The sequence below is a fragment of the Chrysemys picta genome, chromosome 4 (genome assembly GCF_011386835.1).
Source record: "Chrysemys picta bellii isolate R12L10 chromosome 4, ASM1138683v2, whole genome shotgun sequence".
Classification (NCBI taxonomy): Eukaryota; Metazoa; Chordata; order Testudines; family Emydidae; genus Chrysemys; species Chrysemys picta.
This window is the reverse complement of record NC_088794.1, coordinates 13,208,538-13,235,880: the sequence shown is the minus strand read 5'-3', so window position 1 is coordinate 13,235,880 and position 27,343 is coordinate 13,208,538. Positions and strand designations below refer to the sequence as shown.

Sequence of the window (27,343 nt, the reverse complement as noted above, 5' to 3'; positions counted from 1 at the left end):
GTTAAAACAATAACTAAATAATTATGTTTCATCCAATGTTTCAAATTAAACAAAAAATCCCTGTTCCTATTGTGTTTCTCCTAAAGGGAAAACAGTCTTCCCACAGATCCAACCTTGAGTTTATAAAAATGGGCACATGTCAGTATAAAATATGGCATCCTTCCACCTCCTTTCCCAGGGACCAATGCCCTGCCTTAAGACATAAAGGAGACAATCTGTATTATCATATTTTTTCACCGTTTCTTTGCTTTAACCCCTAGGAATGTACCTGTTAGACAATTAAAAAAATTGCTCCATTCCTATGAACCCCAAATCAAAATTATATATTTTATACTAATAACCTTTTATCAAAGTATTAATTAAATGTTAATTTGCTAACTTAAAACCATGAGCGGAGACATTATGTAACCTTTTAACCATTGGCTAATGTGCTATCTTGTCTTGCTGCAAAACCTATCCTGGGGTGTGGAACTGCCTACCCCGTCACTTTCCCCCGCCCATAAAAAATCTATATATTCTATTGTAATCAATTAATTAACAGTGTCTCTGAGCCTAATAAGCCAAGTGACACTCCGCCAGTGCTGTGTGTAATAAACTCCTATGCTTGACCTCTACACGTGTATGCGAAAGGGGGAAGATTGGTAAAATGCCTCAGTTATTGTAAACATTGGTGTGCACACCACCAAGTAAACTTAGCATAATACAATCTGGTTAACCAAACCTGCTGGCCTCCGGATAGGTAGCAAAAAAATAACAAATATAAGCTATGATTTCAAAATCTAGGCTGTGTCGCTCGCTGACCGGTGTCAGGTGTGACGAGGAAATTTAATAAGCTACGATTTCAGAATCTAGGCTGTGTCACTCGCTGAACGATATCAGGAGCGAGAGGAAAGTTTGAACAAGCTTTTAAAAATGTTCAAAAAAAGCTGCATACACCCTCAGTCGTAGCATGACTGAGCATAAGGGGAGAACTTAGGGTTTCTCGCTCTGCCCCTGGGAGGGGTTTTTATTTTTGGTGTATGAACCCTCAGTGGTAGAAGGCCGAGCAATACAAAGGGAAGCTTAGCGTCTCTCCCTCTGGCCCAGAGTGGGTTAAAAACATAAGATACAGATCTTATTCTGTTAAACCAAACTCAGAAGGATATAGGAGTTTGGGCAGTGTAGTGTGGTTCATGTTTGTTTGTTTTGTTTTTTTGTAAGTAATATTGTGGTAATTTCACAATTTTGAAGAAAATGTTTAAGGAATGGGACCAGGAAGGGTGGGGGCTAGTTGGAAAGCCCACCCTCCTTGCTAAATTGGTAATGGAACAAGGCTTGTGCCCATGGAAAGGAACTGTTTATTGGAAAAAGCAGAATCGGGCCCAGGCAAGCAACAGATAAAGAAACTGGAAAACAGGTTGGGTACAGAGAGTTAAAACAGCACTCTCAAATCTTACAGCAGCAGTAACATCAGGAGAAAAAACATTTAAGACCCCAGAAGGGGGCAGTACTTTGGGACCCCTCTGGAGACTGGGAAGGGGAATATTTGGGATATTTGGGTAAATTCCTCCTCCCAAGGCCAAAATGCCATTGAAACAGTTAACAACAGTGCCTACTTCTGCCTCAGCTCTCCAGGCCATGGCAAAATGGCTGGAGATTTTAAAACAAAATTGTTTTCTAGCTAAAGTGTTAACGCCCTTTTACTGAGAGAAAGGGAGGATTTACACTCTCAAAAAATGCATCACTTAATTAGCATTTGTGCAGCCCCAAGTACCAAACACACTGTGGCAGAAACTAAGCAGGTTCTGCCATGGTGGAAGCACTGTGCTAATTTGTTTTCAAGCTTCTATCTTTCAGGCTCTGAACCAGAACATCAGGAGAGCTGGTACCAGCTGCACCCCCTGCCCCTGCAGCCTCTATGCCCCTGCTTGCCCTGCTCCTCCTCGCCCTGCAGCCCCCACACCCCTCTGCCCCTGCAGCCTCTGCGCCCCCCGCCTGCCCTGCCCCTGCAGCCTCTATGCCCCTGCCTGCCCTGCTCCTCCTCGCCCTGCAGCCTCTGCGCCCCCCGCCTACCCTGCTCTCCCGCTCACCCGGCCGCCTCTGCCTGGCAGGGGCTTCAGACGCTCAGCGGTGACCAGGGCGGCGCGGGTCCCTGCAGCCCTGGCCACAGCCTCCTTCCTGCCACCGCCGCCGAGCACGTTCCCCAGCCTGTTGTCCCCGGCGGAAACAGTTCCCACGGCGGCGCCGGGTTCCAAGCCGCGCGGGGCAACGGGGCCACAGGAAGGGTCCCCCAGTGGCTGGGGGGCCCCTGCCCGCGAGGGAAGCCCGAGCCCTCCCCTGTTTCCCGCCTGAGCATTGTAGCTGGGGCAGCTGGGCTGCACTGCGGACCCGGCGGATCGTGCTGGGCAGACCCTGGCTTATGCCTCCCTATTTCCCCGGACATGTCCGGCTCTTTGGAAATTCCCCCCCAGACGGGGATTTGAGCACCAAAAAGCCGGACATGCCCAGGGAAATCCGGACGTATGGTAACCCTACTTTCCTAACAGTTCCTAACATTCTATCCACTGGATCACCTTTGTCCACATGTTTGTTGGCCCTATAGCAGGGATCGGCAACCTTTGGCACGCGGCTCGCCGCCATTGGCCTGGAGCGGCGAACCACGGCCAGTGGGAGCTGCGATCAGCTGAACCTGCGGACACGGCAGGTAAACAAACCGGCCCGACCTGCCAGGGTGCTTACCCTGGCGAGCCGCGTGCCAAAGGTTGCCGACCCCTGCCCTATAGCCTATTATTGCTGATAATGGGCAGTTGCTGCTCATTGCTTATGAAAACTGACTTCACAATGAGCCCTGTACAGAACTCTCTTAAAGGAGGAAAAAATATTTATTTGCCTGATTCACATGGCATTTTGAGGTTTAATTAATTAGTTTCTCATGGTAGCTTTGAAGATGTAAATGCTCAGGGTGCTTAGACGCTCTCCTAATGTGGATGGAATAGCTTGTGATCAAACTGCCCTCCAATTTTTGATTTTACTGACAATCTCTGCTACCATTTGTGGCTGCATGGACCACTTCCCCACCCATTTGTTTCATAGCTTCACAGAGTTTAAGGGCAGAAGGGACCATTCGATCATCTAGTCTGACTTCCTCTATAACACAGGCCGGAGAATTTCCCCAGTTATCGCTGTGTTGAGTCCAGTAACTTGTGTTTGGCTAAAGCATATCGTCCAGAAAGACATGCAGTCTTGATCTGAAGACTTCAAGAAACGGAGAATCCACCACTTCCTTTGGTAGTTTGTTCCAATTGTTAATCACGCTCGCTGTTAAAAATGTGTGCAGTATACAGAGGTAAACCCACCTCGCTACTACTGCTCACCAGTAGCGTAGTTAGCGGGGTGCAGGGGAAGCAGCTGCTTCCCCCGCCTTTCCAAAAGCGGCTGGAGGAGTTGGGGGGGGGACGCAGGCTGGCGGCCTGCAGCGCGGCCGGTAGCCATGGGGGGGTGGCGGGCACGGCCGGAGGAGCGGGGGGGGGGCGCAGGCTGGCGACCCACAGCACGGCCGGCAGCCATGGGGGGGCGGCAGGGACGGCCGGAGGAGCGGGGGGGCGCAGCATGGCGGCCAGCAGCCGCAGCTGGAGGAGCAAGGGCGGGGGACCACGAGGGTGGCACGGCAGGGCCGGAGGAGCCATGGGGGGGAGGGGCGGTGCGGCCGGAGGAGTAGCCAAGGGAGGGGCGCGGAGCGGTCAGAGGAGGAGCCAAGGGGGGGTGCCTTTTTTATGTTTGCTCCCCCTCCTCTTAGAAGCTGGCTACGCCACTGCTACTCATCACTCCTTGTTCATACAGCCAAAGATCCCGTTATCTCTTTTTGATACACGTTGCACGGAGAGTTCATCTGGCACTGCATAAACGTCTCTAAAACAGCTATAAAAACTGCATACATAGGAAAGGCATATTAGAAAAATATGTAATGTATTTGTAGCTGTTTCTGAATGCAATGGAGCAGCAGGAAATGAGGAAGAGGACTCAGCACCATGTGATCATCCTGCTGTTCATAAATCACCTGCACCATCAGTGACCTAATGACCATGGCTGTGAACTTCTGTAACTAGGTCTAATTTTTAATTTCCTTCTTTGAAAGAAGACAGGGACACAATGCCCAGCAAAATGAATGAGACTAGTCTGAATTTGCTGATTTGAGACGGCAGGCATCAATTTATTGCCTCTGGGGTTCTTGAATTTCCATGGAGGACCCTGATGGACTTGAATCTTTATTGTAACCCCTTCATCTTCTGCGCTTCAGGTTTCATGCCACATCCACCAGCAGAGGACAACTGGATGGGACTCCCACTTCAATTATGCTCCTTAATCAACCAAAGGGGATGCTATTGAGAGACACATTATAAAGCAATTCTTACACACTCTGTTGCTGCACAGTGAATCGGGCATGTTATGAGTCAGATCTAAGTGACCACTGTAATCTCAGCATGGCTTGATCTAGCCACTCCATCTCCCACCTTAGCTTGTATAGGTAAATTCTGCTCTCAGGATTTTTCAGGTCCATCTCTAGATGGAATGTAGCATTCCCCTCCTTACTGACCTTGATGTGTTTGAGGTTTGTGACACTGTAGATATACTGTGAAGGACAGACACAAGCACATGGTATATGATAGGGCTGGCTTTGGTAGATCTGCCATTAGATTGTCAAAATGGGGTGGAACCTACTCTACCCACCACTGTATCAGTGTAGCAAAAGGAACAGCACTAGCCCTCCACTTTTTGCTGCTTTAGGCAAGCTGGATAGTACCCAGCAGCCTCGTGGTCACTCAGACACAAAACAAACACCATTGGTCCAATTTTCAAATACGGTTGCCGCTATGGGTTGACCTAATTCTACATTTGAGTGTGTAAATCAGCACTTAGGTGCACAAATATCCATCACAGACACCCAATACAAAATTCAGCACCCAGGTTTTAAAAAATGGGCTCCCTGGTACCAATTCCACCAATCCCTTGCAAAGTGAAGTCCCCTGAAATTACAGGAGTTACACACAGGTCAGGCTGGAATTGAGCCTTCTTTGTTGTATTGCCACTAATGTTTTGCTGCCCTTGGGTAAAATGTTCAAAAGCATCTAAGTGACTTAGGAGCTTAAATCCCATTTTCTAAAGTGATTTAGGCCCTGAGGAGCTTAAATCTCATTGAAATCCAATAGTTTTCAAGGTTTGTCTTACCTGTTGTTGCTTGTCCTCTCTGTCCTTCTTCATCTGCTGAAGCTTCCTTAGCATCCCACGGAAGTCAACAATCCCACGCTTTAAACAGATTTTCTCATAATCCTTCCTATCGGCATTCAGCAGCAACTGCCAGACCTGTTCCATGTCAACTTCCTTCTTCTGTGTGGGTAGTGGAGTTCTAAGGAACAGTCACAGGAGGAAACGCTGGGAGTTTAGATAGGCAACAGGGAGCACCTCTTTCCTCTTCTAGAATCATAGAAGCATAGAATATCAGGGTTGGAAGGGACCTCAGGAGGTCATCTAGTCCAACCCCCTGCTCAAAGCAGGACCAATCCCCAACTAAATGATCCCAGCCAGGGCTTTGTCAAGCCTAACCTTAAAAACCTCTAAAGAAGGAGATTCCATCACCTCCCTAGGGAACCCATTCCAGTGCTTCACCACCCTCCTAGTGAAAAAGTTTTTCCTAATATCCAACCTAAACCTCCCCCTCTGCAACTTGAGACCATTACTCCTTGTTCTGTCATCTGGTACCAGTGAGAACAGTCTAGATCCATCCTCTTTGGAACCCTCTTTCAGGTAGTTGAAAGCAGCTATCAAATTCTCCCTCATTCTTCTCTTCTGCAGACTAAACAATCCCAGTTCCCTCAGCCTCCCCTCATAAGTCATGTGCACCAGCCCCCTAATCATTTTTGTTGCCCTCCGCAACTGAATTTACCCCTCTTTCATTCTTCATCCCCACCCTTTCTGGAGGTCATATCCACCAGCAAATGAAGACTAGACCGGATGGGACTCTTTCTGAGACACATTGATGCTGCTCCTTAATTGGCCAGAGGTGTTACTGTTGAGATACATGCCACGTGTCTCTGTACCCTTTTTCAGCCATTTCCCCAATAAGTTCAGTGTGAGCTAAAATGCAGGAGCAGAAGAGACACAGATCCCACAAGGCAAACTTTGGGATACAAGACAGTATCAGCAGCACAACCCTGTAGATGCCTCCTACTGGAGCGCACTGTCCCCTGAGCCCCAGAGCCAGTAGCAGAGCACTTTCCATGTGGTGACTCCAAGCAAGCAGAAGCAGGTAGTGTTGCCTGGATGGTCTGTGAAGGGTGGATAGTCACCCCTGCCACAAAGGCTAAACAAGCCTCTTTTATGACACTGGTCCTGCCCCGGGGCCACTCACCGCTTCCTTAACATTTTCCTGAAGTCCTGCAACTCTTTCTTCAGGTCTATAAAAAGAAATGGTAGGATGTGAAAATGGAGTCACCCAACAGGACGTAACACAGAACCAAAAAGAACTTTAGAAAAACGAAGGCCACCATGGAGCAAAGCGGCCACTGATTTGGGATCTCTCCACTAATAGGTGTCCAAATTGAGACATCTTAGGCCACTTCTGAAAATTTAGCTGAAAACGCACTATTGCAGCTAAATGGCAAGCTGTGTTTTCGATCCCTTTTAGTCCCTCTAGGGCACCCTTTAGGTGACAGGCCTGTCTTCCTCTCACCTTTCCCACCGAGCAGCCACGCTGGGACTGGATCTCTGGGTGGCAGCCCCCTTATTTCCCAACCACATTAACACAACAGGTCCACCTGGGCTTGGCACCTGCAAACCATTTTTCTTCAGGGGCTTGTGAGTGACTCAGAAATGGCTTCTTCAAAATCAAAGCACTATTTATTCATCCAAAGGTACATAACAAGCAGAGAAAAGGGATAAAACAACAAAAGGCCTATACACCTGGGTCTTACCTAAACTTTATTCTTTTCTTGTGAGTTTTGGGTAAGTTCCACTCAGCTCAGACACCCCTTTTCCTGAGAAAGACAGACAGCTCCTGAAGCATTCTCTGTCTCTCTCCGTCAAAGATCCATCCCTAGCCTCTACTGCCTGCTCAATCCCCCTTCCTTCCTAGGCCAGGGACTTTAAGAGTTTAATATCCCCTTTGATCCCAGACGTGGGCCTGAGAAAAATAAACCTTGCTAGCTGAGTTGGAGCCAGACAGGTGGACATTCTCTTATTATTAGCTTCCCCACTGTTTCTCTCTGATGGGACCTTTTCTTTGCCATTGTTCTATTTCTTGTTTGTTTCCCCTCACAGTTTCCTTTGATTCTGCTTCTTGCAGCCAGGCTGGATAATATCAAGCAGGTTAACTGAAGTGCCTATGATATTCATAGAACATAATATAGATAGCTCTCTTGTTCTTCACACTTACCCTCCTGAGGCTCAGTGGGGAATGGTTTTGTTGTTTTCTTGAAACTAACTGATGAGTTGGGAGAGGAGATAGAGCAAAGAAATAAAAGAAAAAAAAATCATTAGGTAACACAGCCACCATAATAATAATACTAACAACAGACAACCCGCCAACCTTAAGCATATTCTCACCAGCAACCACACACTGCACCATAACAACTCTAACTCAGGAACCAACCCATGCAACAAACCTCGATGCCAACTCTGCCCACATATCTACACCAGCAACACCATCACAGGACCTAACCAGATCAGCTACAACATCACCGGTTCATTGACCTGCACGTCCACCAATGTTATATATGCCATCATGTGCCAGCAATGCCCCTCTGCTATGTACATTGGCCAAACTGGACAGTCACTACGTAAAAGGATAAATGGACACAAGTCAGATATCAGGAATGGCAATACACAAAAACCTGTAGGAGAACACTTCAACCTCCCTGGCCACACAATAGCAGATGTTAAGGTAGCCATCTTACAGCAAAAAAACTTCAGGACCAGACTCCAAAGAGAAACTGCTGAGCTCTAGTTCATTTGCAAATTTGACATCATCAGATCAGGATTAAACAAAGACTGTGAATGGCTATCCAACTACAGAAGCAGTTTCTCCTCCCTTGGTGTTCACACCTCAACTGCTAGCAGAGGACCTCACCCTTCCTGATTGAACTAACCTCGTTATCTCCACACTGATTTATACCTGCCTCTGGAGATTTCCATTACTTGCATCTGAAGAAGTGAGGTTCTTACCCACAAAAGCTTATGCTCCCAATACTTCTGTTAGGCTAGGTCTACACTACCCGCCTGAATCGGCGGGTAGAAATCGACCTCTCGGGGATCGATTTATCACGTCCCGTTGGGACGCGACAATCGATCCCCGAATCGGCGCTCTTACTCCACCAGCGGAGGTGGGAGTAAGCGCCGCTGACAGAAAGCCGCAGAAGTCGATTTTGCCGCCGTCCTCACAGCGGGGTAAGTCGGCTGCGATACGTCGAATTCAGCTACGCTATTCACGTAGCTGAATTTGCGTATCTTAAATCGACTCCCCCCCTGTAGTGTAGATGTACCCCTAGTCTCAAAGGTGCCACAGGAACCTCTGTTGTTTTTTACAGATTCAGACTAACACGGCTACCCCTCTGATACTTGCCTTCCTGGAACTGTGTGTGGAGCTCGCCCCAGCCCTGCAGCACAAGGACACCAGAATGAGAACTGCCCTCTCAGTAGCGAAGCATGTGACAATCAGTGTGTGGAAGCTGATGACTCCTGACTGCTACCGGTCAGTCGCGAATCAATTTGGAGTGGGGAAGTTGACTGTTGGGGCAGCATTAATGCAAGTGTGCAAGGCAATAAATTGTATTCTGCTACGAAGGACCCTGACTCTGGGAAATGTGTGTGAAATAGTGGACAGCTTTGCAAAAATGGGTTTCCCAAACTGTGGAGGGGCAATAGCACACATATTCCAATTTTGGCACCAGACTACCTTGCAATGGAGTACATCAATAGGAAGAGGTACTTTCCCATGGTGTTGCAGGTGCTTGTGGATCACCAGGGGCGTTTCACTGATATCAACGTGGGGTGGTCTGGGAAGGTGCATGTCACACGCATCTTCAGGAACACCAGCCTATACAGAAAGCTGCAAGCAGGGACTTTCTTTCCTAACAAGATCACATTGCGGGATGTTGAAATGCCCATAGCGATCCTGGGGACCCTGTGTACCCCTTACAGCCATGGTTCATGAAACCTTACACGGGACACCTGGAGAGCAGTAAGGAGCGGTTCAACAACAGGCTAAGTAGATGCTGGATGACAGTTGAATGTGCCTTTGGCAGATTAAAGGCGCACTGGCGATGCCTTTATAGCAGGTTAGACCTCACTGAGGATAATATTCCCATGGTCATAGCCACTTGCTGTACATTGCATAATCTCTGTGAAGCTAAGGGTGAAAGGTTTGCTCAGGGGTGGAGTGCTGACGCAGACCGTTTGCCGCTGATTTTGAGCAGCCAGATACCAGGGCTGTTAGAGGAGCCCAGAGGGGGGCTATTTGAACCAGGGAGGCTTTGAGACAGCATTTGGACAATGAGCACCAGTAACAGATCTCTGTCAGAGGTGCTTCAATGTTACATTACATGTAGTTTTCCTAGAGGGCAATGGTGATACTTGGGGGTCTTATATTCCAGTATGCAAGTGATTAAAATGCCTGGGCATGTATTGGCGGTGCCTGCAATCTCACCTTGTAGGAAAAAAATAAAGATGATTTATTTTTATAAATCTTATAAACATTATAAACATTATAAAACTTTGCTTTTATTGCACAAGAAACAGCACACACAAACACACAGATGCTTGGTGAGAAAGTAGGAACCAGGGAAGGGAAGACTTTCACAGCTATGTGTAGGTCCAGCTATCATTGGGAAAGTTGTCCGAGTGGGTGGAGTGAATGGGAAACTGAGAAGTGCTGGAAAGTGGAAAGGAATTGTGGGCGGAGTTTGGGGGGTTGGCGCATGGGAAAGAGTTCTGAATGTGCTGCAGTGGAGGTCGAGCACTGATCTGCTCAGGGCTTGTCTACACTTACCGGGGATCTATGAGTGGTGATCAATGCATTGTCGGTCGATTTAGTGGCTCTAGTAAAGACCCGCTAAATTGACCGCAGATCGCTCTCCTGTTGACTCCTGTCCACCAGATCGAGAAGAATGGGGGAGTCGACAGGAGAATGTCTCCCGTCGACATCACGTAGTGTGGACCCCTGGGTAAATAGATCTAAGCTATGTCGATTTGAGTTATGCTATTCACGTAACTCAAATTGCGTTGCTTAGAGCGAATTTCCCCTGTAGTGTAGGCAAGGCCTCAGTCTGCAGCATTATTAAGGACTTCAGCATCTGTGTTTGCTCCTCCGTTACTTTAATCAGCCGCTCAATTGCATCTTTAACAAAGGTGTGATTCTCTTTTCTGTCCTGCTGTTCGGCTTTCCAGCACTCCTTGTGTTCCCTTTTTTCTGCATTGGAGCACTGCTGGACCTCCCGGAACATGTCTTCTTTGCTGCATCTTGGGCACTTTCTTATCTGGTGGAGACGCTCGGCCAGCATGCGTGGGGTGTTCCTGAAGGCCACATCTGGTGAAGAACACGGGACAATGCACAGAAGCGGGATTGTTAAATTCACGCACAGCATTGAAACATTTCAGTTAAATACACCTTTTGCAACATTGCCATCACTTTCTCACTGACCCTACACATCTCTGCGAACACCCAAAGCATGGTAAGTGTTGGCGGAGGGGGAAAGGGAGGGAGACTCCATGCTGGGAAAAGAGCACACACTCTTTGCAAGGGCCGTGGTGCAGCATTCTAGGGGACAAATTCTAAAATTCTCCCACACTTTTCCACAGGTGGGGATCATTCTAGCAGACATCTCACTGCTAAGGGTAAGCAGGGAAACGAGGGTACATCTCTATGCTCATGGTTTCTGCCCTGCTCCCTACGCTGCTCGCCTGTGTGCCGCTTTGGTCCCTGCACAAGTGATTGCCGAATGAAGTGGGAAAGTTTCCTACAATGGGAGAAGGAACAAAGCTGCTCTACCACGGAACCTTCAGCAGAGAATTGGCAGGTACCTCCAGGAAACTTTCCTGGAGATCTCCCTGGAGGATTCCTGTGAGATCTCAACATGCATCAACACCCTGTTCCATCGTACCAATTATCATAGAGTTAATAGAATATCAGGGTTGGAAGGGACCTCAGGAGATCATCTAGTCCAACCCCCTGCTCAAAGCAGAACCAATCCCCAGACAGATTTTTGCCCCATATCCCTAAATGACCCCGTCAAGGATTGAACTCACAACCCTGGGTTTAGCAGGCCAATGCTCAAACCACTGAGCTATTCCCCCCTTCCCCCTGGATTAGTTAAACAGGGAATTGTCCAGCTCACAGAAACACAGCCAGGCTCCCACATTTCTGTACCCTGAAGACCACCTCCACGCTACACAAGCCACAGCCACTTACCAGGCATCTCACCTCCTGCTTCTTGCTCTCTTGAGAGCAACTGCTGAGTCTGGCTAGACACCTCTGGAGTGGAGAACAGTTCCTGGCTTCCTGCCCCACTGGGCGACCCCGCCAGGAGCTGCACATCCTCATCTAACTCCACTCTTCATCAATAACTTCATCCTCTGGCTTGGGTCCTCTTTCCGCCGCCCCATGCCCTCTGAAGTATCCACGGGGCTCTTGGCAATGGAGGTGGGGTTGCCACCGAGGATAGCGTCCAGCTCCTTATAGAACCAGCAGGTCTTAGGTGAAGCACCTGAACGACAGCTCACCTCCCTCGCCTTATGGTATGCCTGCCTTATCTCCTTTATCTTCGCTCTGCACTGCAGCGTGTCCTGACCACAGCCCTTTTCACACAAGCCTCGAGAAATCTGCCTGTAGGTATCCCAATTCCTACGGCTCAAGTGCAGATGGGACTGCACAGCCTCCTGACGGACGGGGAGAGAGCCGCGACCGCCTTACAGACAGTTAGGGCTTAGAACATTTTCACAGGTTCACCTTAAAGATTGACACTTCACACTAGCTTCTCCACATGCCGTCTGAACCCATCAGCTTCTTTAATAGCAAAGAAACACCTGACTAGACAGACCTTTGTTTCACATTAGGTACGTAGTTCTTCTTCATCATATTTCTATTTAAAATCGATGGCATGAGCAGTTCCTGAGTCTTCTTTCAATTACATGGACCAGGCAGTCCTGTCCTGCCCGGCCCCACAGGACTGCAAATCCCACCTCTAGATGTCACCCAAGGGTCACCTGCTGGCTGGAACCGAGGTAGGTGTGGGGAGAAGTTCCTGGCTGGGTCCCATCTAGACCGGGGGGAGGGGGTTGTCCTGGCTGCATCCCAGCTAGATGCTTGAGTGTGTGTGGGACAGAGACACATAGTTGGATCCCACCTACATGGGGGAAAAGGGGGTAGCTCCCTAATGGAGTACGCTGTGACAATTCTCTAAATTTACTACCACCGGTCTGCTCTTCCCCACGCTGCTCAACCAAGTTCCCTTCCCCACCCCACACAGTCTCTGCTGGTCATCAGGGGGACAGGACCACTCGCTGGTCTGCATCTGCTGGTGCTTTGTCAGGCCCACTAGCTCCAAGAAGCCCCTCAGGCCCTGGCAATGGCAGAGGGGTGTTGGTGTGAGTGACCTGGTGCCGAGTGAGGTTGGCCAGTCTACCAAACCGCTTGCCACAGTCAGCACAGCTGTATGGCCGCTCCCCGGTGTGTGTGCGCTGGTGTCGTCTCAGGCTTGAGCTCTCTGCAAAGCTCTTGCCGCAGTCAGTGCATTGGAAAGGCCTCTCCCCGGTGTGTGTGCGCTGGTGCTTGGCCAGCGCATTGGTGTTGCTGAAGTTCTTGCTGCAAACATCACAGCAGTGTGGCGGCTCCCCGCTGTGTGTGTGTTGGTGTGTTCTCAAGTTTGAGCTCTCTGCAAAACTCTTGCCACAGTCAGCACAGCTGTACGGCCGTTCCCCGGTGTGTGTGCGCCGGTGTCTTCTGAGGCTTGAACTCTGTGCAAAGCCCTTGCCACAGTCAGCACAGTGATACGGCCGCTCCCCCGTGTGTATGCGCCGGTGTCTTCTCAGGATTGAGCTCTGTGCAAAGCACTTGCCGCAGTCAGCACAGCGGTATGGCCGCTCTCCAGTGTGCGTGCGCCGGTGTCTTCTCAGGCTTGAGCTCTCTGCAAAGCCCTTTCCACAGTCAGCGCAGTGGTATGGCCGCTCCCCTGTGTGTGTGCGCTGGTGTATTCTCAGGTGTGACCTCTCTGCAAAGCCCTTGCTGCAGTCAGCACAGCGGTGCGGACGCTCCCCGGTGTGCGTGTGCTGATGAGTTCTCAGGTGTGAGCTTTGTGCAAAGCCCTTCCCGCAATCAGCACAGCGGTGTGGTCGCTCCCCGGTATGCGTGTGCTGGTGTGTTCTCACATTTGAGCTCCATGCAAAGCCCTTCCCGCAGTCAGCACAGCAGTACAGCTGCTCTCCGGTGTGCGTACGCGAGTGTATTTTCAGGACTGAGGACTGGCTGAAGCTCCTGCCACAGCCAGACCATGTCCTCGTTCCTCCCAGGATCTCGTGCCCTGCTGGAGAAAGCAGAGGCAATCCCGGTGTTAGCTCACGGTTAAGGATACAGGTTTGTCAAGGATGGGAAAATGTCACGGATGGAGTGATTTCCCCATTTCTCTGGATCTATTTTTTGGATGTGTGCCTCACCCTGCAATGGCAGCTCCTATCTGACAAGGCTGGACCGAACACCTCATTCTGGGTACTGAGACCTGGCCTGCGGGGTTACAGTGCCGCTCAGATTTGCCCCCACCCACGGTCATGATGTGGGGGAGGCGGGTCAAACTTCAGTGAATGGCCTTGCCCCCCAGATCTTCTCTAGCGTGCACCAACCACTCTGCATCAGGCTGGGGTTAGAGTTGCAGTGCTGGGGGGAAAGTGCTTCTTTGGGCAGCTGGTGCCCCCCCCTTTGTTAAACATCCTGGAGTCATCACAGTAAGTTTAGTGACCTGTGACTTTTAGTAAATTTACTGTAACTGCTCCATACTTTTTTATACAAAATGCCGTGAGAAATCTGCAATCTGACTCAGGGTGGTTCTATCCTATGTTGCTTATGCAGCACCAAGCGCCTGTTCCCACGTGCGTCATGCGCCTCATGGGTCTTGTTTGATGCTTAAATTGTAGCTTGCCCAGGAAACTGGCAGCAGCTGGCACAACGGGGCCCTGATCCAGAACTAGGGGCTCTAACTGCTAACAAACAGGGTCCGGGTTTTGTTTTCACACTGATTTTGGTTTTACTTCAATCACAGGTTTTTATTTACACGTTTCTGGTTCTGCACTGGCTCCTGTTTTATAGCACAAGGCCTGTTCCCCAGTGTTTGCGCTGGTTAAACGATATTGGTTTGAAACTAGTTGAGGGGCTACAATCCCCTCACATGGACGCAGTGAGACTGGTATAAAGCTGTTTAGCACAACGTAGTTTATTCCTGGGGGGAAGTCAGTCCCTTTCAACAAATTCCTTCTAAAGAAGTCATTCGCCCTCGGCCTCACGCTTCATTCTTTGTGCAAAACTAAAACTAAACTAAAATTCTCAAGGAGGGGAAGGGAAGGGAAAGGTTGAGGAGATGACAAGTCACTCAAGGCTTGTATGATATAACCTGAAAACCATGTCTGTATGGTTTCAAAACCCAATCAGTGACACTGCTGACCTGGAAGGAGTTAATGGTTGCCACACAGCGGGCCTTTGATCTACAGGCTGCATTAAGGCTGAGGGCTGTGCTAAGCATTGACACTGAAGCAATGTAAGTGACAACGATTTTGTGCCACTGAGAGAGCAGGAGGAGAGGGGGATGTGACAAAGGCCATTCCACCCCCTCTCCCTCACACCCAGCCCATACACCAAGGTACTCCAAGTCATGCCCCACAGGATGATTTCGTCTGGCCCCCAAACACATCCGCTCATCCAACAGCAGCTGCCTGGAACGTGGGGCAGTTTTAGAGCATTACAATGAAACGCTGCAAGTGCCAGAGACCTTCTCTACAAAATGGCGTCCTCCGGGTGGCGTAACCTCGCACTCATTGTATGTGACTTACTCCTGGGGAGAATTCTGTGCTACTGCGCGCACGCATATTTAAGGAGCCCTGCAGATTTCTAATTTTTCCATGCAGAAAAAAAGCTTCTGCCAAAACGTTGCTGTAGTTCCGCCTTTTGCCCACCAAAGGGTGCTGTGGTGATAGAACAAAGTTGCAGTTCCCTGCAGCGAGGGAGTCAGGGGCTGTGGGGTGGCTTGTGGGGGGAAGGAAGGGGTCAGACAGGTGCCCATAAGGGCTAGTGGGGGAGAACAGACTGGGGCAGGGGCTGAATGGGAATGGAGGCACAGGGCCACAGGGGAAGGGAGGTGCAGAGACACATGGTGATGGGGGAGGTTTGCAGAGCTACATAGGGACAGAGGGGTGGCTGGGTGGGGGCATAGAGACATATGGCAATAGGGGCAGATGTGCCTAACTGAATGGGAGAGGCTAGGGGTCGGCCAGGGTTTGCATGGGGGAAGCTCCCTAACAAATCCCTCTCCTCCCCCTCCCCCCAAAAGCCTGTTCCATACTTTTCCCACCCATACACAACAACCCTCCAAGTTCACACCCAGGCTCCCTTCTCAGCAATTTACTTCTCTCTCCCTCAGCTCCTCCATTACCCCTGACTCCCCCAAGCTTTTGGACTGCTTCTGAATGGTGTGGGCAATACGTTTCTGTAGTGTAGTTTAAATGAATGATTACTCAGAGTTCTGTATTAATACCCCTAGTAAGAAATCTATTTGTCAAAAAACGTTTCCTGAATCTTTTTTGTTGTTACAGACATACTTGCTTTGAGGTATTTTGAAATAAATAACCAAAAATAATTGAAACTGGTGTGATTATATTGTGTTATTCTGACAAATAAAATATGCAGAATTTTAAAATATTGTGTGCAGAACTTTTAATTTTTTGGCGCAGAATTCCACCAGGAGTAATGACTGATCCTGCTCTGCCCCGAGTCATTCCCAGCTTTCTCCTTGATTGCTGGGGACAAGTTTCTCCAGTCTGAGAGGTCACGTGAGAAATGAAGTGGCAATGAGGGAGTGGGGTGGATGCTCCCTGGGTGAAGCCAGTGACTCAGGGATGCTCTCCCAGGCTGCGAGCAGGTTTTTGCCCCTGTCTGAACTATGTCTGGATCCAGGTGCCCAGGGCCATAGGACACCAGCACACACAGCTTGAGCCAGAAGGGGCAGCAGTATGAAGCCCATTTGAAAAATCTCGAGGGCACCCCTGCCTTGGTATGATTTTCTGAGGTGTGTGAAGCCTAAAAGAAAGTGTTGTGGTCTACGGACCAACAGACATCTCTTTCTACCCAGGTGCTTGTCTGACCCCCAAGTGCCAGTGATCCACTGACACACACAGATGAAGTTTATCCTCAGAGCTGCAATGCCCTTCCCATTACACACTTGAGGAACCTGAGGCATGGTGCAGCTGTAGTGACTCACTTCTAGAAATGAACCAAGATGTTTTCAATCCTACTACAATGTCCTACCCACTTGGTAATTGCAGCTCCCATATTCTCCCCCCACCACGGAGACCTCTCTCTTTCCCCCAGCATCCTCTGAAATCTCCCACCCCACATTGTCCCATATCACTATCCCACCCCTCTTCCAAGTTCATCACCTCCCCATCTCCAATCCATTTCTCTTTCGAAACTTTAGGGCCCCATCATTTTTAGGTACCATTGTAGGTCACAGATAGCCAATGAGTAGGAAAGACAGGAAGTATGATAGTAAAACCCCCTGGCTTAACCAGATCTTCAATGACCTGAAACTCAAAACAGTCAGACAAGAAGTGGAAACTAGATCAAATTACAAAGGATGAATATTAAAAAAACAAAACCCAACAAGCATGTAGGGACAAAATTAGAAAGGCCAAGGCAAAAAACTATATTAAAATAACTAGGGCTATAAAGGGGAACAAGAAAGCCTTTTACAAATATATGGGAAGCAAGAGGAAGACCATGGACAGGCTAGGCCCATTACTAAATGAGGAGGGAAAGACAATAAGAGAAAACGCAGCAATGGCCAAACAGTTAAATGCCTCTTTTGTTTCAGTTTTCACCAAAAAAGTTAGCATTGATCAGTCGACTAACATAGTGAACATCAGTGTCAAAGGGGTAGGATCTGAGCCTAAAATAGGAAAAGAAATAGTTATGAATTACTTAGACAAGTTAGATGCCTTCAATAAGGCAGGGCCTGATGAAATACATCCTAGAATACATAAGGATCTGGCTGAAGAGATCTCTGAGCCATTAGTGATTATCTCTGAGAACTTGTGGAGGATGGTAGAGACCCCCAAGGACTGGAAAAAGGCAAATATAGTAACCAGTTATAGAAAGGGGAATAAGGACAATTCGGGGAATTATAGACCAGTCATAGTAACTTCAAAACCTGGAAAAATAATGAAGCAAGTAATCAAACATTCTATTTGTGAGCACTTAGAAGAAAATAAAGTAATAAGTAAGAGACAATATGGATTTGTCGAGAACAAATTATGTGAAACCAACCTAATATCCTTCTTTGACAGGTAACAAGCCTTGTGGATAGGGAAGAAGCAGTAGATGTCACATCTCGACTTTAGATCCTGTCTTACCTGACCTTCTCATAAACAAACTAGAGAAATATAGCCTAGGCAAACCTACTATAAGGTGGGTGCACAACTGGTTGGAAAACCGCATTCAGAGAGTAGTTATTATGGTTCACAAATGAACTGAAAGGGCATCTTGAGTGGGATCACACAGGGATCTGTCCTGGGTCCAGTTCTATTCCATATCTTCATAAATGATTTGGACAGTAGCACAGAGAATACACTCAAAGTTTACAGATGATTCCAAGCTGGGAGGGGTTGCAAGTGCTTTAGAGGACAGGATTAGAATTCAAAAGGATGTTGACAAACTGGAGAAGTGGTTGGCATTAAATAAGATGAAATTCAATAAGACCATATGCAAAGTACTACACTTAAATTAGAATAATCAGTTACACAAATACAGAATGGGAAATGACAGCCTAGGAAGGAGTACTGCAGAAAACCATATGGGGTTATAATGGATCACAAAATAAATATGAGTCAACAATGGAATACTGTTGGGAAAAAAAGCAAATATCATTCTGGGATGTATTAGCAGGAGTGTTGCAAGCAAGATGCGAGAAGTAATTCTTCCACTCTACTCAGCACTGGTAAGGCTTCAACTGGAGTAGTGTGTCCAGTTCTGGGCCCCACACTTCAGAAAGAATGTGGACAAATTGGAGAATATCAGAAGAGATCAACAAGAAGGTCAGGAAACCATGACGACCAATGACAAAAGATTGGAAAAAATGGGGTTTGTTTAGTCTGGAGAAGAGAAGGGGGAGGGAGTGGGGGACAACTTCATAGAAGTCTTCAAGTACGTAAAAGGTTGTTACAAAGAAGTGGGTGATAAATTGTTCTCCTTATCCACTGTGGCCAGGACAAGATGTAAATGGGCTTAAATTGCAGCAAGGGAGATTTAGGTTAGATATTAGGAAAAACTTTGAAACTCTGAGGGTGGTTAAGCACTGGAACAAAATTATCTAGGGAGGCTGTGGAATCTCCATCATTGAAGGTTTTTAAGAAAAGGTTAGAAACACACCTGTCAGGGATGGTCTAGATAATACTTGGTCTTGTCTTAGTGCAGGAGACCGGACGAGATGACCTACGGAGGTCCCATCTACTCCCACATTTTTATGATTTCTATGATTCATAGATATCAAGGCCAGACAGGCTCATTGTGCCCATCCAGCCTGGCTTCCTGCCTATCCCAGCCAGAGAAACTCCCCCGCGATTCCTGCCTCTGGCCCAGTAACTCCTGGCTGGGTTAGAGCGGGGCTTTGAGGGAGAGACGCTCCCTCTCCACCAACAGACTCCCAGTGAGGGAGAATCCATTGCATCCTGAGGGGAGCTCTCCCAGTGGTTCATTCCCCTCCCAGATAAACACTGGCCCCTAATTTGTCTCTCTTCAGCTCCCAGCCAATGGATCTCGCTCTGCCTTTGCCTTCTACATCAAGGAGCGCTCTGCTAGCAGGTGTGTAAATCAGAAGGGATCAGATTATGATGACTCACCTGAGGAGGGGCTGTCAGGTCCTGAGTTTTCCCTGGAGTCCTCGGCATCCCTGATCCAGAGCTCTGCCTCCCCTAACTCGAGCCGTTGGATTAAGTCCGGTGTGGAACCTGAATAGCCTGTTTGGGGAGAAAGAATCAGTTCTGGGGGCAGGGACTCATTTATAGGTTTGTGCAGCCCAGCACAACAGGACCCTGATCTCTGTCAGCGTTTGTCTGCGCAGCAACTGGCACGATGAGGCCCCAGTCTTGGACACTGCTTGAGAGGAAAGCGCAAGAGATCCCAAGCAGGAGAATAATGAAATAAACCTTCCTTAGAGATTTCTTCCCATCTCCCACCAGGCAGGTTCAGTTCGTACTTTGAAGCAGCAACGTCTATGACCCGTCTCAATTTGCTTTGGGGGCTGAGTCATGGCAGGTGGCACCGTTACACACACCTACCAGTTCTTTTGCTTAGGATGCAGCATTGTTCAACTATGGTGTGGTTGTTAAATTTATGATGTTCATTCTTTTTGACGAGGTGGGAAGCTAAGTTCCCACTAAGCTGTGCGGCTGTGCAGCAAACCATCAAGGGCTGCACAAGGGCACAACCATAGGGGTCTGGACGGGAGAGGCGCCACTGCTGGGGAAAGACGCTTCTCCACCTGACCCAGCCCTGGAGCTGCTGCGGCCGGGGAGAGGCGCCTCTCCCCCAGCCCGCTGCAGCAAGAGAGGGCTGGGGGAGTCCTCTCCGCCGCAGCCCTGGGGCAGCCTGCACCCCAAACCCTCATCCCTGGCCCCACTTCAGAGCCCTCACCCCCACACTCCAACCCTCTGTGACAGCCCTGAAACCCCTCCCTCACCCTGAACCCCTCATCCCCAGCCCCCCACCCCAGAGCCCTCATCCCCAGCCAGAGCCCTAACTCCCCCCACCCCAACCCTTAGCCCCAGCCCCACCTCCCAGACTCCAAACCCCTCAGCCCCACCGCCGCCACACATCACCTCCATATATTGGTGCACAGAACAAAATTTATTCTGCACATGGATGTAAAAACGTAGCAGGAAGATTGTGGGGGAGCTGTTCTAAGCAGCAGGAGACTTTTCTCTCTGCCTTATTTGTCTAACTGGAGTCAGTTCTTGAGGTAGAGTTCCTGCCCTCGGTGTCTGGGCTGGGATACCTGGAAGAGGTGGTTACAACCACCTCTCTGCCAGGACTGAGGTATAATGCAAGTAAACCGGTTACATTAACATTACCCTTAAGGCTTTATAGCCCTGATTTCTCCTTTAACAGGAAGCCGACCTGAGAGGGGCTGACGTTTGCCACCACTTGGCCACTCGGTGGCACATGACAGCTGAGGCATTCAGGGAGCCCACTGCAGTGAATAAATGAAGGGAAATCAATCCTTACCCAGGGAAACGAGGGCCCAGTAATTCCTCAGCATCTGGTCCCGGTACAGTTGCTTCTCTGGCTGGGATAAGAGCTCCCACTCCTCCTGGGTGAAATACAGAGCGACGTCCTCAAACGCCACCTGGAGCTGCTGGCACAAGCGTTACACACTCAGCACCTTCCGCTCCAGCCCCCAGCCCGGAGTCTCAGCAGGGGACGCGGTTTCTAGGGGAGCGACTCCCAGGGAACCCCCGGCCCAGCAGCTGTGACCCAGGGAGACTCCCCCACCCCGCACAGCTCCCCGGGGACTCGGGGCCCTGCTGGCCGGGGACAGGAGTCGCTCTCGGCTCCCCACGGGGCTCTGGGGAGGGGCCCGAATCCCAGGGCCGGGAACAGGCTCCTCCCCCCGGCCGGAGTCCCGCCCCCGCCCCAGGCCTGTGCTCAGCCCCGCTCCCGCCCCGGCTCAGGCGCCTCCGGGCTCCTCTGCCCGGCCGGGGCCTCGCTCGGGAGAAGGGGCCGCGCCCGGCTCCGCGTGTCCGCCCGGCCAGGGGCCCCCCGCCCCGGGGCCCCAGAGCCGCCCCCCGGCCCCAGCGCTCCGGCTGCTGCAGCCCCCAGCCCCGGGGTCACTAGCGCGGGAGGGACCCGGGTCCCGGGTCCCGGCCCCCCTCGGCCCCCAGCCGGGACCAGCCAGTTCCCAGCCGGGGAGTCCCCGCCCCGCGTCCTACCTGCGCCGGCCCCGCTGCAGCCATCGCCGGGCTCGGCTCCGGCCCCGGCCGCTTCCTCCGGGCAGTGACTTCCCGCCCTGCGGCTGGTGCCTCCACGGGGCCGCCTCCAGCCCGCTCCCCACCCTGGGGCTGCAGCCGGGACTGCCCTGCGCACGGGCCGGGCTCTCGCTCCCGTTTTGCTACTTTGGGTGTACTGAGCATGCTCACTCGAACTGAGCATGCCCAGTAACCTTCGTTGTAGCCACTGCCCTCTCTCTGCCCTTACTTCTACTTACGCTTTGCTGCCTCCTCTTTGGGGGGGGTTAAAAGGATTAAGGGGGCAAATCGCAGCGGGGGGCTGTCAGGGTCTGAGCAGGGGGCAGAATTTTACTGGCCTGGGGGGTTCAAGCTACTGTAGCTAGCGGCAGAAGAGGGGCTGAAGGGCAAAAATCGGTGGTGGGGGGTGAGAGCCAGGGTTAAGCGGGGGGGGGGGGGGGGGGGGGAGACACTGCCAGACCCCGTGCGGGTACAAAACCCCCGTTTAGGGAGGGGGAGGGGGGGGAACAGTGACCCCGTGGGATGAGCCACCCACTGTGCTCGCTAACCTAGGGGTGTGGGGGGCGGGGGCAGAGGCTGTTTTTGTTGTTCTCACAGGGACGCTGCATGTCAGCCCCGGAGCAGGGGGCGGGTTCCTGGGACTGGGGTCTTAAAGGCACAGGCCTCCAATTCCTAGCCTGTCAAAGCTTAATCACCGCAGCTCCTCTCTATCCTATACAAGTGTTGCAGGGCCAGGGCCAGGGCCGCCCAGACGGGGGGGCCAAGTGGGGCAATTTTCTGCAGGGGCCCCCACGAATATGTCGGAGGCTGCCCCTGCCTCCGTCTTCCCCCGGTGTCTCAGCGTGCCGCGTCCGGGAGCGGCCCTGGCGCACTGCAGCGCGGTGGCTCCAACGCTGTCCGGGGCCGCTCTTGGTCGCAGCACGCTGAGGCTCCAGGAGAGGGGGTAAGCGCCATGGTAAGGGGTGGGGCACCCCCCCCAACCCCATCCTAACCATCACCATCACCCAGCAACAGCCCATTATGTAATTGCAAATGTATACATACCATTAAAGCATTTAATGTTTTTAAATAATGTATTTAGTGTATTTTCAAATTATTACAAATTATTTTTTGAATGTATGTCACTGGTTATTTTTTACATTTCAAAATACATGTTACTATAGTATTGCAACTGTTTTTATGGAAGGGCCCCCCAAAATTGCTTTGACCCAGGCCCCCTGAATCCTCTGGGCAGCCCTGTACACGGCTACGTTACTGATCCAGCCAGGAGACTGAATGCGGTGAAATATTGTACAGACACCCCCTCCCTCCAACTCTGCCTCTCACATTTTGAATATGTAAAAGTGTCTTCTATCAGTTTCTATGCCTATATGAAATCACTGCAGTTCATTTCTCTTATATAACGTGCTGAGTTGCTAACTCCCTCCCAGAGCCCACATGTCTGCACCCCCTCCTGTACCCCAATCCCATGCCCCAGGTCAGAGCCTGCACCCCTCACTCAAACTACCCATAGCCTGCAACCCTCCTGCACCCCAACTCCATCCCAGAGCCTGCACCCCAAAAAGGGATGGATTAATTTTTTGTGGGCTTGGTGCTAAACATATTTGTGGTCCCCCAGGGGGGAAATGGGGACATGGGGCATGGGGGGCAGAGTCCTCAGAGCGACGGGCTGGCCGGGGGCAATGGGAGATGGGTCATGGCACGGCAGGAACAACCCTGCTCCACCCAGCCCAGTACAATGGCACTGTTTACAAACCGGGAGCTGCCAGACGCACACTGGCCAGCCCGGCCCTGTGCTCCCATCATGCTTCTTCCCCTTTGGGGCAGGCCCATGACCCCAAGAGTGATACCAGAGTGGCCCCTTTGGTCGATCTGCTTCCTCATGGCTAATGTGACAAATTGATCTATTGTACGATTGAGGCGCGCTGTTTCACATATTTGTGTGTGAGTCCGTGAAAAGGGAGGTAAGCTTTGGGGGTACGGAGCATGCCCCTGAGCCCAAGGTGAGACCAGAGTGGCCCCTTTCATCAATCTGCTTCCTCCTGGCTAGCATGCCCCTGAGCCGAAGGTCATACCAGAGTGGCCCCTTTCATTTTTTCCACTGGCTTCCGCCTTCCTTATTTCCAATGACTTGTCTGCTCATGCACCTGTCACTGGTCCATGGGGTTGCGAATCAGGAGGGATGGGGTTTGTGGTCAAAAACACTCACGGTCTGCTTCCTCCTGGCTAATGTGCCAAATTGATCTATTGGTCAATTGAGGCGCACTGTTTCATGTTTGTGTGTGTGAATACGTGAAAAGACCCCCACAAACCCCCATGCCCAGTGCCCTCCCACAGACCACTCCGAACCCCCCCCAGATCCTCTCACTGCCCAGTGCCCCCTAGCTGTAGACCCCCCACAGCCCTCCCACAACTGCACAGTGCCCTGCCCCTCCCCGCCCAGAGCCCCCCCACAGATTCCCTCACTGCCCAGTTCCCCCACCGCCCCACTGCCACAACTGCACAGTGCCCCACCCAGACCCCTGCACACTTCCCAGTGCCCCAACACACACAGATCTCCCCACCCCACACTGCACAGCACCCCCCCAGACCCACTAGAGACCTACTCTCCCACACCCTAACCCCCAGCCACAATACCCAGCCCTGATGGGAGGTGACTGTGTCTGCCAGGCTGAGCCGGCAGCGCAGCCAGAGCTTGTCCTGGGGCAGGATAACTCCAGCCCTTGGGGGTGCAATCAGCCAGGCTGGAGCAGGAGCAGAGCCTACCCAGGCCAGGCTCCCTCAGGACCCACATGCCTGGCAGGACCCAGATGAGCCTCCCACACTCTCCCCCTCCCCCAGCCGTCCTCTGGGACTGCCTGAGACTGGCCCAGCCTCTGCACCAATCCCAGGTGGCTCTTTCCCTGGGGAGGCAGGTGGGGCCCCACAGGTCCCAGGCAGTGGAGACAGCTCAGAGCTGGAGCAGTGCTGGGGAGTGGGGCATATCCCTGGGACATGACTCCTGAGATCCCATCCACAGCCATTGGCCCCGTGGCCAGCAGCCCTGCCGAGCCCACATGGTGGCCCCCAGCTGCTGGGTGATGAGCCCCCTACAGCAGCGGCATAGCCAGGTTCTAACATCAGGGATTTCTTGTATTATGTATAGTGAGTGTATTATATACAAAACAGGTAGTAGGGTTTACAATGTTCTAACAAGAGATTATGCTATTATCATTATCCAGTCAACTTGCACACCACTATTTTGAATTAGTGATAATTCACAGAGAGAGAAAGAAGAAAGCTGAATTTAGAGAATAATTATTAAACAGATTCTTGGTTATTCACTCCAGTCCATAGCACACAGCACCATAAACCCAATAGAATCTGGCCAAGAGAATATTCACCTCAAATTGTCATCTGCTACACTCCCCACCCCCCCGGCCCATTCCCAATCACCACTATTCAGCAGGTCCGCCCAGAGGGGGGGGGGGGGCAAGTGGGGCAATTTGCCCCAGGCCCGGAGTATGTCGGAGACTCCCCACACTTCCGTCTTCCCCCATCCCATCCCCCGGCGTCCTGGATGTGGCACGCTGAGGCTCCGGTAGAGGGGGTAAGCGGCATGGTAAGGGAGGGGCTGGACAACCCCCTGACCCCATCCCCCCACAGCCATGACCCCCAGCTCCAAGCCCAGCCCCTCTGAGCCGGACACCCCCCTGACCCCATCTTCCCACATCCCTGAGCCCAGCCCCTGTGAGCCGGGCGCCCCCCAACCCAGAGCCCAGCTCCCCCCGGAGCCCTGGGCAAGCAGCACCACCCTCAGGCAGCGACAGCCCATTTGCACCAACCATCACCATCACCCAGCGAGAGCCCATTATGTAACTGCAAATGTCTACATCCCATTAAAGCATTTAATGTTTTCAAATGTTGGATTTAGTGTATTTTCAAATTATTACAAATTAATTTTTGAATGTATTTCACTGGTTATTTTTTACATTTCCAAATACATGTTACTAGAGTATAGCAACTTTTTTTTATGGAAGGGGCCCCAAAAATTGCTTTGTATATGATGCAAATTGGAAGAGTAAAGTCAAAAAAATCCCTTTTCACGGATTCACACACAAAAAAGTGAAACAGCATGCCTCAATCATGCAATAGATCAATTTGGCACATTAGCCAGGAGGAAGCAGAGTGTGAGTGTTTTCCACCACAACACCATCCCTCCCGTTTTGCAACCATCTCCCAGAGGAAGCAGACCGGGAGTGTTTTCCACCACAACCCCATCCCTCCCGTTTTGCAACCATCCCCCAGAGGAAGCAGACCGGGAGTGTTTTCCACCACAACCCCATCCCTCCCGTTTTGCAACCATCCCCCCAGAGGAAGCAGACCGGGAGTGTTTTCCACCACAACCCCATCCCTCCCGTTTTGCAACCATCCCCCAGAGGAAGCAGACCGGGAGTGTTTTCCACCACAACCCCATCCCTCCCGTTTTGCAACCATCCCCCAGAGGAAGCAGACCGGGAGTGTTTTCCACCACAACCCCATCCCTCCCGTTTTGCAACCATCCCCCCAGAGGAAGCAGAGTGTGAGTGTTTTCCACCACAACCCCATCCCTCCCGTTTTGCAACCATCCCCCAGAGGAAGCAGACCGGGAGTGTTTTCCACCACAACCCCATCCCTCCCGTTTTGCAACCATCCCCCCAGAGGAAGCAGACCGGGAGTGTTTTCCACCACAACCCCATCCCTCTCGTTTTGCAACCATCCCCCCAGAGGAAGCAGACCGGGAGTGTTTTCCACCACAACCCCATCCCTCTCGTTTTGCAACCATCCCCCAGAGGAAGCAGACCGGGAGTGTTTTCCACCACAACCCCATCCCTCCCGTTTTGCAACCATCCCCCAGAGGAAGCAGACCGGGAGTGTTTTCCACCACAACCCCATCCCTCCCGTTTTGCAACCATCCCCCCAGAGGAAGCAGACCGGGAGTGTTTTCCACCACAACCCCATCCCTCCCGTTTTGCAACCATCCCCCAGAGGAAGCAGACCGGGAGTGTTTTCCACCACAACCCCATCCCTCCCGTTTTGCAACCATCCCCCAGAGGATGGCAGACCGGGAGTGTTTTCGACCACAAACCCCATCCCTCCCGTTTTGCAGCCATCCCTGGACCAGTGACAGGTGCATGAGCAGCCCAGTTATTGGAACTAAGCACGGAGAAGCCAGTGGAAAAAATGAAAAGGGGCCACTGTGGTCTCAACTTGGGCTCAGGGGCACGCTCCATACCCACAAACCCTACCTCCCCTTTCACAAATGCAATGAAAGCGGCCACTCCGGTCAGGAAGCAGATCGGGATCGTTTTTGACCACATACCCCATCCCCTCCTGATTCGCAACCCCATGGACAGGCGGTAGCAAGTTAACAAACAGTTTACCAAACTGCTACGCTGCGTGGCAGAAACCGCTCCCAGTTGCAAAAGGGGAGGGCTGCACTTCGTGCTGATACAGGCGGGTGTTACTCCTTCAGGCCGGGCGGGGCTGCCCCGCACCGCGCCCCCAGCCCGGCCCCCGCGGCGCTACTTAGATTATGTCCCGGCGCGGCAGAGCGCGCCCCGCCCCGACAGCACGTGCCAGGCGTGCGCGCCGCGCGCTCCCCTCCCCCACCGCAGCTGGGCCAGCTGAGCTTCGCGCACGTGCCCGGGGCTGTAAGAGCAGCGCTGGCAACTCAGCCCTGTCCCCGCGCCTGGCACCGGCCGCACCTGTTTGAGAGCTCCCAGCTTCGCCTGTGCTCTGTCCGTCCAGTGCGCCGGCCGGAGAGCTCCGCCCTGAGCCTGCCGGGGCTTTACTGAGAGCCGCAGCCTGGCCGAGAGCTGCACGTTCTGCCAAAGCCATGCTGCGGGTGCTCCCCACAATGCTGTCACTCATGGCTCGAGTTAGGACAGCCTCAAACACGGAACAGAGGCAGACTGTGCATCAGCAACAGACGTGCACACTTACAAAACCGAGGATCAGCGGTGGATTAGGGGTTTGTGGGGCCCTGGGCCGGAGCAAGTGGGGGGCCCTCCCCACCCCTTAAGCCTGCAGTCCCGTCCTCCCCTTGCCCTGCCCTGTCTGCTGGGTGCGCCTGCCGGGG

General features: G+C 51.5%; 1 protein-coding gene across 5 annotated transcripts; it reads right to left on the bottom strand.

The window, feature by feature from the left end:
• Nucleotides 1–4,198: 4,198 nt before the first annotated feature.
• On the bottom strand, nucleotides 4,199–21,540 carry LOC135982890 (zinc finger protein 667-like). 5 transcript variants are annotated; one of them, XM_065591429.1, is made up of 7 exons: nucleotides 21,208–21,537; nucleotides 20,504–20,633; nucleotides 19,120–19,236; nucleotides 7,409–7,456; nucleotides 6,386–6,431; nucleotides 5,206–5,383; nucleotides 4,199–4,358 (listed from the first exon to the last, which is right to left on the bottom strand). In XM_065591429.1, exons 1-7 carry the CDS (start codon nucleotides 21,406–21,408, stop codon nucleotides 4,326–4,328), a joined length of 753 nt encoding a protein of 250 aa, XP_065447501.1. In that variant the 5' UTR covers nucleotides 21,409–21,537; the 3' UTR covers nucleotides 4,199–4,325. The 5 variants fall into 5 exon arrangements, 3 of the variants coding, with proteins under 3 accessions (XP_065447501.1, XP_065447502.1, XP_065447500.1); XM_065591430.1 differs by having other exon boundaries at nucleotides 4,199–4,337; XM_065591428.1 differs by having other exon boundaries at nucleotides 4,288–4,609; nucleotides 21,208–21,540.
• Between the last annotated feature and the right edge of the window lie 5,803 nt (nucleotides 21,541–27,343).